At 36.1% G+C, this 13835-nt stretch overlaps 1 protein-coding gene across 1 annotated transcript; it reads right to left on the reverse strand.

The window, feature by feature from the left end:
* Positions 1 to 529: 529 nt before the first annotated feature.
* LOC114283776 (protein FAR1-RELATED SEQUENCE 5-like) lies at positions 530 to 4298 on the reverse strand. The gene is made up of 5 exons (XM_082907604.1): positions 4266 to 4298; positions 4090 to 4174; positions 929 to 3276; positions 711 to 842; positions 530 to 604 (listed from the first exon to the last, which is right to left on the reverse strand). Exons 1-5 carry the CDS (start codon positions 4296 to 4298, stop codon positions 530 to 532), a joined length of 2673 nt encoding a protein of 890 aa, XP_082763730.1.
* Between the last annotated feature and the right edge of the window lie 9537 nt (positions 4299 to 13835).

Here is a 13835-nt window from a genome sequence, read left to right on the forward strand (position 1 = left end):
AACAATTCCCCATAGGTCAAATGAACAAATCCCCATACATAATGAAATGAGTTCCATAACACACAGCAAGCTCCAAAACAGAAAGCTATCAACTTTGCTTATATTGAACCCAAATTTCAGCATAAATTCAGCATTATTCTGCAAGAGTGTGCAGCAATTTCAGCATTATTCAGCATAAATTCTGCACTATTCTGCAAGAGTGTGCAGCAAATTCAGCATTATTCACCATAAATTCTGCACTATTCTGCAATACTGTGCATCAATTTCAGCATTATTCAGCATAAATTCATCAATATTCTGCATAAATTCAGCATTATGCAGCAACATTTCAGCATTTAAAAATTTCAGCAAATAACTTGAGCAACATTTCATGAACTCAGACAGCAACATTTCTGCATTATTCAACCAACATTTGAACATAAATTGTAGCAAAATTTAAGCAACAATTGAACCCAAATTTTTAGCAACAGTTTAATGAATATTACATATCCAACCAAAAATTCACAAAAATTCCCAAAACAAAATAACGCTAAGATGTTGGCGTGTGATCCACATCCCCATGCCCACGGCCACGCCCACGACCACGACCATGACCATATAGTACCTACAAAAAAAATAAAATAACATTACATCAAAGGAACCATAAAATAAAATGAAACTTTACATGAATGAATGACAAAATAAAAGAGGGAAGGTGAAAAAAAAATTACTTCACTACATGCGGGACTATTTGAAGCTTGCGAGTGATAACTATTTGCATTGTTCAGCAATGCTTGATAGGTTCCATGGACGGAATACATCGATGGCATTGAAAAATGCATATTGTGATGAAGATAACTTGGCTGCAACAATAACAAACACATATCAATCTAAAATGATAATAATCAGCTACAAATCCGTACTAAAACTTTTTATTAAACTAACTTACATCATAGGCGGGATACATAAATTGAGACGGAGAAGCTCTAACTTGAGGAACACTCGGCGAGAATGGACGAAGTTGAGGAACACTTGAAAATAAAGGAGCCGACTGAGGAATTAAGGGAGGTGCTTCAGGAGCACTTGCCGAAAATAAGGGAGGAGTTTGACGAGTAACAGACATGGAAGTTTGAGAAGCATTATGTGAACTTGTTTTATTTTTCTTTGCCAACGCAAGCTCCAAACCACCTTTTGTCCGCCGTCGTCCCTTGCTAGTGCACTCTTTTCTCTTGAGTCCTTTTGCTTGAACTACATTATTATCCGCTACACCATCCACTTCAAAGCTTTCGGGGCATGTGTTGGGGGGGCTTTCTTGTTGAATAGTATCTGAACAAGGCATATTGAATTTTGCGCTTAACATGGTTTCAATGTCTGCAATTAATTCATCCGCTTTCTCAACCGTCAAATTATATGTTTCCTCACTTTCAGAAGCTCTACACGCTACTGATCTGAATATTGCCATCAATGACCTATAACGTGAAGTTTGATGCAATCTTACATCAACCTGAATATCATGCCCACACCTATCTTTCACATTTTCAGATCTTGCTTTTTTAGTCCATCTCTTCAGAATATATTGTGAAGGAATCTTTTTCAAATTGAGTCTTTCTCTAAGGATCTTCAAACAATGACTACACAAAATGCCCTTCATTTCAAACTTCCTACAATTGCAAGTGACCGAATCATCACACTCTTGCCTCACCTTCCTCACCTTTATACCATCACTATCAAGAACCGTATAAACGGTACTCTCACCATCATTTTCAATTTCTTCAATGTTGACTTCAAGGGACTTGACATACTCATCCTGAAATTCTTCAAAAATTTTATTTGTGTAAACAGCTGCAGCTTGCTCCATAATCTTCACTTTAATATTCACTCTGGGCAACTTTTGGCATAGAGCATATTCAGCTTGTAACTCTTTGTACCTTTTCTCAGACAGAACTCGATCAAAATGCATGAAAAATTGCATTAAGTTATGATCAGACCGAATGAAATCCTTCAAGAAAGCATTAAAGGATTCACTAAGTTGGGTGCTACTCATGCCCGCACCCCATGCATTTCTAACATATGGCCAACCCCATTTTTCCTTGACCCCAAATGTTAACTTCAACCAATGATTATCTGTTACTTCATACTTGTCAAGCATTTCCTCCCATTTTAACATAAACTCTTCCTCATCCTCAATGTCGTACATAAACGTGTATAAAACACTCTTCATCCCCTTATCCTTCATCGCCTTATCCTTGAAGATAGAATTTGCATGCCTTAATGCATTTTGCATCAAATGCCAAGTGCAAAGGCGGTGGGTTGTGTTTGGCATGACAATAGGTATGGCCTTAGCCATTGCAGCATCCTGATCCGTAAAAATTGTTTTTGGAGCCTTACTTGACATTGCCTCTAAGAATCTTCTAAAAAGCCATACGAAAGAATCGGCGGTCTCATCATACATCAAAGCTGCACCAAATACCACAGTTTCCCTATGATGGTTTAATCCAACAAAAGACGCAAATGGTCTATGTGCACTATTTAACTTGTAAGTAGTGTCGAAAGTGACAACATCACCAAATTGCCCATAATCCATGATCATCTGAGCATCGGCCCAAAATATGTTCGTAATCTGCTCCTCGTTATCTAATTGGACCGAGTAAAAAAAAGATGGATTCTCCAATGATTTGTCACGAAAATATTGCAAAATACTACCTGCCTCCCCATATGCTAAACTGTTTTGCCTCTTCGTTCTCAAATAATTTTTTTGGTCAAGTTTTGTAAACCTAAGCGACTCCCTTCCACCAACTTCATTACCCATGAGCTCAAATGCAGCATTAAGACGGATTCCAGATTTTTCGGCTAAATCTATTTCGGTTGCCTGTGATGCAGATATCTTCCTTTGGGATGGTAACATATGCGTACATTCTGCTGGTACGAAGATATGATTATGTTGTTCAACAAAATCACTAACAAAAAATTTCTGAATATTCCTATCCCACTTAATGACAAGTCGGGCTTGACAACCAGTCCTCACTTCCTGCCTAGGATTTTTTGTTAATGAATCTCGCTTGTCGACAACCCGAAATCCTTCCTTATTACAAACAAATTGCCTTGAAGTGATTTGCCCCTCTTTGCTCTTGTTTACATAACCCCTTCTAATACTAAAGCCCAACCTTCCTCCATAAGTATTATAGAAATCATATGCTTCTTGTTCTGTATCAAATGTCATGCGAACTCTAGGCTTCCAATCACACTCACCCCCGTCATTCTCATGATTGTTAGGTTCCATATCAATGTGCCAAGTCACTTAAAAATAAAAAAGTGCTCAATATTAGCATAAAAATTGTATAAAAACCAAATAATATAATTAACGAATAACAAACGTACGACCTGAATATATATAAACAAACAAGGAAAAATTCTACTAATTAATAATTTTTACACTCTTATGATCAATAATTACTAGACCATATCAGGCCAAATAAGAAATCAAGCTGATAAATTCACTAGTAAAGCATCAGCTACCTTTCCATATTTCTAACTAGTCATTTTCTATAATTTGAAATCCCATGTTTGCTAACTAAGAGTTGAAAGGAAAATAAGTGCAACAAAACTAAAAAGACTGATCATATGCTTAGTTTAATTTGTATTTCCTTGGGCCTTAAATAGAAAATACTATAATAATAAACATTTTAAGTTTCTTCTTCTTCCTCACATTTAATTAGAAACCAAATTGACAAAAGGAAAAACAAGCACAATAGACACTTCCTAAATTAATAATTGACAAAAGGAAAAACAAGCACAATAGCTTTAATTTTAGTTTATTCTTCAGCGTTGAGATTGAGGAACTGATGAGTGACAAAAATGGGAAAGAAACAGAAATTCCATTTTTCAAATAAATTCAACTCTCAATCTCTTATCTTCAGTAAGCATTATTTTATCGGCTGCCAAACAAAGGAGGAGGAGGAGAAGATTGGGGAAAATCTCAAATTCTGGGTGAGGGGAGGAAAGTGACAAATTTACTATTCCCAACAACATAGATAGGAATCCAAAAAAATTAAACCAACAACGAACCCAAAAACATTACAAAATGAAAATCAAATTTTGAAACAGCTATACCTGAAACAGAAAAACAAGATGCAACTTGCTTGAAGAAAAATAACTGATTCCAAATTCTCTGAAACTGATTCCAAATTCTCTGAAACTGCAATAGCAGAGAACATCAAATCATCAGCTAAATTGCAAAATCGAACTTGATTTTATTCTGAAACAAACAAATCTTCACGAAGAAGTACAGAAATCAAAGCCAAATCCACTTCAAATCCCATGTTCCCAAGTCTCAGTATTTTTTTGTCTCAATATACTCTCAACTGCATCATTTCTTGGACATTTTGAGAAACAAAATTCTCGAGATATAAAACTATACTGTTGAAGTGTATTGAGACAAATGAATAAATAGATTTGATAACAAAAGAATCGTGACTGCATAGATTGATTTATATCATAACAAAATACCAAAAAGGGCAGGTGTGTGTGTGTGGAAGCAAGCATTGAAAATCTCTACACAAAAAAGATAGAAAATCGAAGTCAGACAACATAACATAAGATGGTAGCGCAAGGGCTATTATATGCACATTCTGTTAAATTGAAATTTTGTGTTTTAGTGGTTTGCAATGCATGTTCATACTTGAACATTTCATTTTATCTGTATAAATATTCAATAAAATATATAAGTGATATATGCTCTCTAGTGAACTACTTTAAAATTCCAGTTCAATTCATGAATTAACTCACTTTGAGTTTATTGCATCTGTAATTATATTATGTAATATATTAATTTAATTTAATAATACTATAATAATACATTAAATTCATAATTATTTTTTTTTTTTTTAATCAACATTACATCTAATTAAAAAAAAAAAAAACTAAAATAGCGTTTCCAAACATCAAATGGTTGGAATATGAAGGGCATTTATGTGCCTGTGAATTTCTTGCACTAAATGGTTCACAAATTTACAGATTTTTTTGTTCGTGGTTGGATTTGGGAGTTTTATTCTTAGATCTCTACTGGGGGCTTTTCAGTTCCGATGTGCAAACAGCTTCAAAGATTATTCTTTGTTGGGTTTTCAGTTCCGATTTGCAATTTTGGCTTCCAAGTACCAGTCAGAGCTGTTTATTTGTGCAGTCTTGTTGTTTTGTGTTGCTATTCTTCGGGTAAGAATCGAGGTTTTTTTGGGGGAGATGTGTTTCTTGTATTCTTCCACTTTTGTATTTTCTGATTTTATGATGTGATGAATTATTTTTCTCTGTTATTTAGTACATGGTTTGTCTATATACTTTGTTCTTGATTATGATCCTAATTTGCCTTTCTTTTTCTGTTGTATTGTTTTGGTTTTTATACATGTACATCAACATTGATGCGCTCGGATCCTCTAGAGTAAGAATAGAACAGAGAGAGAGAGAGAGAGAGAGAGAGAGAGAGAGAGAGAGAGAGAGGGAATGAGATGAGAGACCGAAGCTTACGGCAGGACAGTGGCGACTGCGACGGTGGGGCGACGGGGCGACTGCGACGGTGGGCCGACGGGGCGACTGCGACGGTGGGCCGACGGGATGCACGACGGAGCAGCCTCTCTGCCTCTTCTTCCCTCTCTCCTTCTTTCGCAGGTATGCTTCTTCCCGCTGGAATGACATTCTTCAGCTGGGGGGAATTTTGAATCGGCAAAAAAATGTTTTTTTTTTTTTTTTTTTTTTTTTTTTGAAAATCCTCACCAAAACGACGTCGTTTTGGTGAGGACGATTCTGAACCGTCGGATCATTCACTCTAGAGGATCACTCTAGAGAGTTACTCTAGAGGATCCAGACGCAATAGCAAATGTTGAAATCTGACATGTAACCAATGGAAAGTACTGCCTTATCATGGTTGATCCACTACAGTGCCGCCACGTGTTCCCAATAACACCCAGATTCTCACTCGTTCTTCCTGATTTGGTCGCCAGGAAATTTGCATGGTCCCACGTTCTTTGATTTTGTACGTCGTACCAACCACGTCGTGCCACGTGGTGGTATAAAGTGGATATTAACGCCTATTCATTTATTATCACTTCTATATTTTATTTTATTTTCAAAAAAAAAAAGAAATCAATAAATCAGAAAAAAAAAATGATATTTCTCAAAATAGGCCTAATTCTTGATGCCATTGGCCACTTGGTTGATGTTTTATTATTATTATTATTATTATTATTATTATTATTGGGTAAATTACAAATAAATTATTTGCATAAAATACTATGGCTTCCTATAATTATAAAACTGTTGGTTACATATTTTGTATAAGCCAGTTACAATTCGACAGGTGGCAGAATAAGGGCAATACGGGAAGACTATTCAAGTCTTCGATCGTGATCGTGCACGTGGTAGTTAGTATTAGTTCTTACAAGATCTGCGTAACACTAGATCAACGAAGAGATGCAAAGTGATGTGGCTTCAACGGTTACTCACATTCAAATTCAAAATCAGGAAGGAAGCCTAACTGCAGGTAATGGCATAGTGGAGCTAACTATAAGGCAACATGATCAGCGATCATGGAGGAGCGATTCGACGGTTAGAAGTGCAATTCGATGGTCATCATTGAGAAGTATAAATAGCAAAGAAAGCTCCAGAAAAAGCCCCAGACTCAGATCCAAAAAACCAATTTTATCTACTTTATTTCCTTTCCAGTTTTACATTTCTTGTTCTTTATATTTCTGTACTTTAAAATTCCTACACTGCACTTCGTTCATAGGAGTAGTTTCAAGTAGATTGTTGCTGTAAACCTCTACGAGGCTGAATTGGATCATTGTAAGTTTTTCGTTCTACTTAATGAAATACTGCCATTGTTCTTGATTTAATCATTGTCAGTTTATTCCTCCTAAGCAAAGCCACCAGTAAAAGTCTTCTTCATTGAGGCTGAAAGAACTAAAATACAATCGTTTGATAATTGGTTGGCAATTAAATTTCTGTAAGGACTGATTGATCCTTGCTAGCATGCTCACAATTACAAAACTAACCTTCGAAAGCTAAAAAAGTCAACATATATTTTTGGCACGCCCAGTGGGACTAATTGAAATGGCTAGACGTAGGAGACAAGGAGAAAATGAACGCTTGGAAGAAGGTGTGGAAGGAGAGGTAAAAATACCTAATCTAGAGGATAATGTGATAACACATCCTGTGAAAACACTCATTTTATCAGAACCTATGGTCGAATAGACCAGCACTTCGGAACAAGTACCATATGTTCATAATATTGGACGAGGCCAAGGAATTGGACCATCCACTGTTCCATCTACTCAGCCAATGAATCCATGGGGTGGCCTAGTAGAGGCCATGGGACAGCAGTTAATGAACACAATAGAAAGGTGGGCAACATCCTTTTTGGATCAAATGAATACTCATCAACCAACAAATGCAAGGCATATAGAGGAAAATTCAAATACCCCTTAGCAAAGATTGGCTAGAGATAAACAGCCTATGTAGAGTAATGGGCATTCTAATGGCCAGACTAGCAACCAAACCATTAAAGACCACCACTTCAGTCTTGGTATGAGCCTCTTTCGAGGCCTATAGTAAATCAAAATGCTTCATTACTTAACAGTGAAACCATGCAAATTGGTGGATCTGGCCCAACACAGGATAATGGTGTAAGGATGGTTCCAAATCCCATGTTCGAAGCCATACCTAGCACGAGGGGGTTCATTAATCCTTTGTTCGAATTTATACCCGGGGGATTAGAAGGTTTTCCTCCAACTGGAAGAGACACAACACCTGTTCCAACGCCTTTCGCAGGTCCTTTTGTAGGACAGGCTCAAAGGGATCACCTATATCCCCAACAGCAGCCAGCACTACAGGGACAACCAGTCCCAAACATACCATCCTATGGACCAAGAGGACCTCAGGCACAAGGTTGTCTACCAAATCCTGTGTTTGTTCCTCCGGTAGTGGTTTAACAAGCACAAATATATGGTCCATAGGGACCAAATTGTTGATATTATTAGAGAGATGTGTGGACCAATGGCTTGGGGGGTTCAAACTCCTGTGTACAGGAAGCCATATCCAGAATGGGTAGATAAGGTACATGAATACCCAAGGGGGTTTAGAATACTCGACTTCGCTCTTTTTTTGGGGAATGGAAACCAATCAATGGTTGAACATATTGCTAGATTCGCTGCTTAGTGTGGTGAATTTACTAACAATGACTATATGAAGCTAAGATTGTTCCCAAACTCTCTAACAGGGGCAGTGTTTGTATGGTATATTAACCTTACACCAGGCTCTATCCAAACTTGGCAACAAATAGAAGAGGTATTTCATGCCCAATTCTTCCAAACAGAGCCAGAGGTTTCCATGGTAGACTTGGCAAGATTGAGTCAAAGGCCTGATGAGAAGGCTACTCAGTTTATTGCCAGATTTAAAAGAGCACGAAATAAATGTAGGATCATCTTACCAGAGCCTGAATTCGTGAGATTGGCTCAAAATGGTCTAGAGTTTAGGCTTCGAAAGAAGTTTGACTCAACTGAGTTTAGAGACTTAGTGGAATTAACCTATAAGGTGCCTAGGTATGAAGCATTACTAGAAGAAGAACAAGATCGAAGTAATGCATCGTACAAGACGTATTATAGAGATCCTAATTATGAGATTGATGCAGCAGAGATTGTAGGGAAAGAACCTGTGATCTGTGAGGCATTAATTCATAAAGATACAACAATTGATCAGCAGTTTAAAAATAAAGACCTTCATAGGAAATACTCTTTTGATTTAACAAAGGCAGATGACATTTTTGATCGTTTGCTTGCTGCAAATTTCCTGAATTACCAAAAAGTGTCAAAATTCCGTCTCCTGAGGAACTTAAAGGAAAAGTGTATTGTAAATGGCATAATTCTTGGTCTCACTCAACTAAAAGCTGCATTGTTTTTCGAGACAGGATCCAAGAGCAGATTCGAAAAGGGAGTTTAAAATTCCCAACTAAAGCAGAAAAGGCCATGGGGATTGATACAAATCCATTCCCATAAATTGGGGAGGTGGCAGCCAATGTTATTATGCCAGACTTCTAGAACGTGTCCTTGAAAGAATTAGAAGAAGTTAATGTGCAAATGCATGTTGTCAGCCAGACAACTATCAAGAAAGTCACTGGAAATCTACCAACTATTGGACAAGGTTTCTCAGACCAGAAGGAACACTCTAGAGTGATCCTCTAGAGTGAATGATCCGACGGTTCAGAATCGTCCTCACCAAAACGACGTCGTTTTGGTGAGGATTTTCAAAAAAAAAAAAAAAAAAAAAAAAAAACATTTTTTTGCCGATTCAAAATTCCCCCCAGCTGAAGAATGTCATTCCAGCGGGAAGAAGCATACCTGCGAAAGAAGGAGAGAGGGAAGAAGAGGCAGAGAGGCTGCTCCGTCGTGCATCCCGTCAGCCCACCGTCGCAGTCGCCCCGTCGGCCCACCGTCGCAGTCGCCCCGTCGCCCCACCGTCGCAGTCGCCACTGTCCTGCCGTAAGCTTCTGTCTCTCATCTCATTCTCTCTCTCTCTCTCTCTCTCTCTCTCTCTCTCTCTCTCTGTTCTATTCTTATCTACCAACAAGTTAGGCTTTTTTATTTCATGTATTGCTTAAATCATTGATTTGCACCCTTTATACACATATATGTGTGTAGATATATATGTATTTCAATCTTATTTCAGTGTTTGGTGATGTGGGTTTTGCTCAAAATTGAGTTTGTTCTTTGTTTCGTTACCCTCTGTTTGGTTACCTGGAAAACGAAGAAAAAGAAGGGAAACACCAACATTGTTGTCTTACTCACTCAGTTGGAATGCTCACACACCAACTGTTTGAGAATTTGCTCCTTCGAACTCTACACACATCACGCCCAATCCTCTTTGCACCATCCACCAGGCCATAAAATGCCATGTGAAGTATCCTCCAGAAACCTTAAAAAACTAGAGATAGAGAATCCACCCTTTTAATATATATAGGGCTTGAGATGGGAAGGACTTGAAGGAGTTGGTATGGTATGGAAAAAATAGCAGAGTCGTTTTTGGTCAAGATAACAAAGTGTGGAATGCCCCATCCCTTTCCTCCATTAAGGAAGTGGAATCTCTGCTCTTCCCATCCTTCCCAATGTCTCATGTCTCATCTTTTTATACTATAATATTCTTCCATCTCACAAACTAGCCAAAGTCTTACTTAAATAATAGTGGTACTACAGTACTTCTAGATCTCCTTTCATTTATTTATTTTATTTTTATGACAATAATATCCAAGGCTTTCGTCTGACTAATTTGTTGATACATATAGTCTCGACCACAAATCCTAAATAGTCTCAAGAGGAATGGAATCCAAGATATTGATCCAACCAACCTTTGAAATTTTTATATGAAAATTACTCGGTGTGTGATGAACCCCATGTGACCATCCACAAATCAATAACAAAATGTTACCTCTCATATTATTTCTCAATTACCAAAATAAAATAATGGAGCTCATATGATATTCATCAATTGTAATCATCTTGCGATATTATTAACTATGTCCTATGTGTACTAAATAATTGTTGCTTAAGTATTATTATATATAAATGAATGACATGTTGCATCATGAATATGAGACAAAATAACATGATATTCAATAATGCATACATGCTCCAAGGAGACAAAACTTGTCCACTTTCCCTGAATTTTAGTTTAATTGTTTTTTGGGTTTTTTTATTATACTAATGATTTGGAATGTTTCAATACATTTGTATTATATTCTGTGATTAACAATAGATTCTAATTTCTTTTTTCAAAAACCAAAATAAAAATAATCAAACAGAAGCACAGGCTGCAACACTAGTTTTTGTTTTATTTGAAAAGGTTGATAATTAGGTAGTATTGGTCATGTTTTGTCCAAAATTCTAAAATTAAGTGTTTTCTTGGAGTGACGGAATGTCTTCTCATATTAATCAACAAGATGATCTGAGTTCAACCCTTTACAATGATTTAGAAATGGAATCCACAATTTCCAATATGGATTTGTGATTCTTTAGACCTTTCAAAATCAGAAACCTAGGGTTCTTATCTAATCGTGGATGCACATGCATGGATGAATATGCATATACTTTCATACATAGGCAAGATTCTTGGCCTTAGCCCACCCTATTTGTTAGTATCTCTTTTATTTTTGGTTGTGTTATTATTTTTTTTATAATTTCAGAAACAAAATAGTGAAGAGTTTGAAAACAAATTTTGAAAAGTCAAAATAACTTTTTGGCATTTTCTAAAAGGTAAGTTGTTTTTAGAAATTTTTTATTTGTTTTGGGAAATAGTTCATTAAGTAAATTTTGCATGTTTTCGAAAACTAAAAATAGAATTGAACCAGAAAAGTCTCCTAAGAGGGAGCCAAACTCCTTTTCATTTATCATAAATTCTTAACAATAATAATATATATTCAATAAAATTATCCAGAAAAGTATCCAGAAAAATAGATCTATGGCTACAGTTATTCTTGGTGTGACCCAGATTTCACAAACTTGGTGTGACCCAGATTGCATAACCAAAATAGTGATTTCCATGTAATTTATTCTGCCTTCTTCGATTCCACTATTAACTTGCTGTCCTAAGCCACTAGAAAGCCTCCTAAAAAGGGCCATCAGAAGTTGGGCATGCCAAAACCTATCACTTCTTAAGTTGGAGCCTTCGAACAAGCACCCTCCTAGCACCAACCCCCTTTGAAAGAGGCCATTCATTTAGCCACCCATTACTTGCTACCACCTTGACTATAATTTTGACACTATCCTTGCTTGCTAGCTTCGGGCACCTATCCACTCCATCTCACACCTGTGCCTTCATTTGTCAACAGGTTTTCTTTTATTATAATAACTCACGAACAGGAATTTAGTCAGTTCTTGTAGAAGAAGAAGAGAGAAAGAATCTTAAAATCCCACCAACTGTTCCTCAAGAATCAATTCCTAAGGTAAGAACACTTGAAGCATCATTATAAACTTCAGTAGCTTCTAATAAGTTCTCATAATTCAATTCAATTGAATAAAAGGAGTACATGCACATTTTGTAGGTTGACAACATCTTGTAGGTTGATAGGTTTCCCAACACTATAAGCTTCTCCCAGTACAAGAAACACAACTTTGGGAGAAAAATAAAGTTTTTATGCAGAGCATTTAAATACAAAGGAGGAAATCAAAGACTTAATACTGCAGTGGACACTAAAAAGGACCAATAAAAATGCTGAGGTTTAACAGAATCAGTAGAGAGAAATTTAAAACATACAACCAATGTTCTATATATATTCTAGAACTTGGCAAAAGCAAGAGAATGTTATGAGTCTAGAAAAAGGTTTAAAAAATCAGAATTTAGCAAACAACATTTCCAAAATCATGATTACACATTGTTCAGGAATTCTGAAAACATCCCAAAATGAAAGAAAACAGAATAGGGATTCCCAGTGTGAAAATACAACAACAAATAATAAAAAAGAAAATAATGTCCAATTATTAAATAAAGCTTTCCTCCAAAAGGATGTGAGAACTGTGAATATAGAGTGTAATTAAGGACTCTCACTTTTAACTTTTCGTACATGACTATGTTTAACCAAGTGTTTATATGACTATGGAGGTATTAAAATTACATAATTTTAGTAGTGGATTGAGTGCATTATTTATTATCATTCTTTTCTTTTCTTATCTTTTTTTTTTTTTTTTTTGTCCTATTTTGAGAAGTGGGAAGCAGAAATCTTTTACAATAATTACACAAGGATTCAAATACATAAAGGATCTTTTATATGAGAAATTGATTGGTAGGTTTTTTGTTTTGCATATGTTAAGTGATTAGCTACATACATCTACATATAGTCCTAATTATACTTCCTTTGCAGCCTCAGAGCACAAGTTGTGTGATTTGTCAATGAATTGTACTAGCTTGTGACACAGAGCACAAGTTGTGTGATTTGTGCTATCAATCTGTTAGTAATGTATACTCAAGTAGAGGAATAGGCTCTACAAAAATCAAGTAGAATGTGTAAGTTTTGACATTTCTGAATTCTTGAGAAATAAAACAGCAGCCTTTAATTATTGAGAAAGAAATCTGTTTTGATTTTTTATGCAGACAAATCAGCAGCCTTTAATTGTTGACATTTCAGAAATATGTTGGTATTTTTAATGCAGAAAAATAATGGCTTCATCTTCCATTCACAATACGAACTTAAGATTCAAGCCAAGGTTTTGTAATTGTGGAAGAATAGCTTCCGTGCGTGTTGTACAAACCAATGCGAATGGAAATCAAGGGCGTGTCTATTTTGTTTGCCCAAGAAAATATGTAAGTACCTGTTATATAAATGAATATGTTACTTTTTACAAATTTCATTTGTCGTTTATTGATTAACTGATTATTGTCCATTGTAGACTATGAACGAACACTGCAATTACTTCAAATGGTTCGCAAATGATGACGACGACGACGACGACGACATTACCTCATCAATCCGTGCCAATGATGGACCTCCGACAGATGCAAGAACAGAAGAAATTAATGATCTGAGGAGAAGGGTTGAAAGGATTGAGAAGATTTTCAAGGCAATGACTTATGTCATTGTATTTTGTGTATTTTGGTACTTTATCATGTAAATGACTAAGTTCTTAGGTTTTGGAATTTTTATTTGGTGCTTCAAAATCTGATGGTTTGCAAAAACAAGTGTGTAACATGTTTGATGGAGATGAAATGTTGAATGAACAGTTTCTGAAATCTATTAGTTCAGGTTGAATGTTATATAACAGGTTTCTGAAATGTTGTGTCATGTTGAATGTTGAAATGTTGAATAATGTTGAAATGTTGAAAATGTT

This window comes from Camellia sinensis, chromosome 2 (genome assembly GCF_055761805.1).
Source record: "Camellia sinensis isolate YWXY chromosome 2, ASM5576180v1, whole genome shotgun sequence".
NCBI classification, from domain to species: Eukaryota; Viridiplantae; Streptophyta; class Magnoliopsida; order Ericales; family Theaceae; genus Camellia; species Camellia sinensis.

Excerpts from the sequence above, each read along its gene's own strand:
- LOC114283776 (XM_082907604.1), bottom strand. The coding sequence starts at position 4,298 with ATGGGATTTGAAGTGGATTTGGCTTTGATTTCT. Across the intron at positions 4,175-4,265 it reads TGGATTTGGCTTTGATTTCT|TTTCAGAGAATTTGGAATCA; the intron begins GTACTTCTTCGT and ends CTGCTATTGCAG. Across the intron at positions 3,277-4,089 it reads ATCTTGTTTTTCTGTTTCAG|TGACTTGGCACATTGATATG; the intron begins GTATAGCTGTTT and ends TTTATTTTTAAG.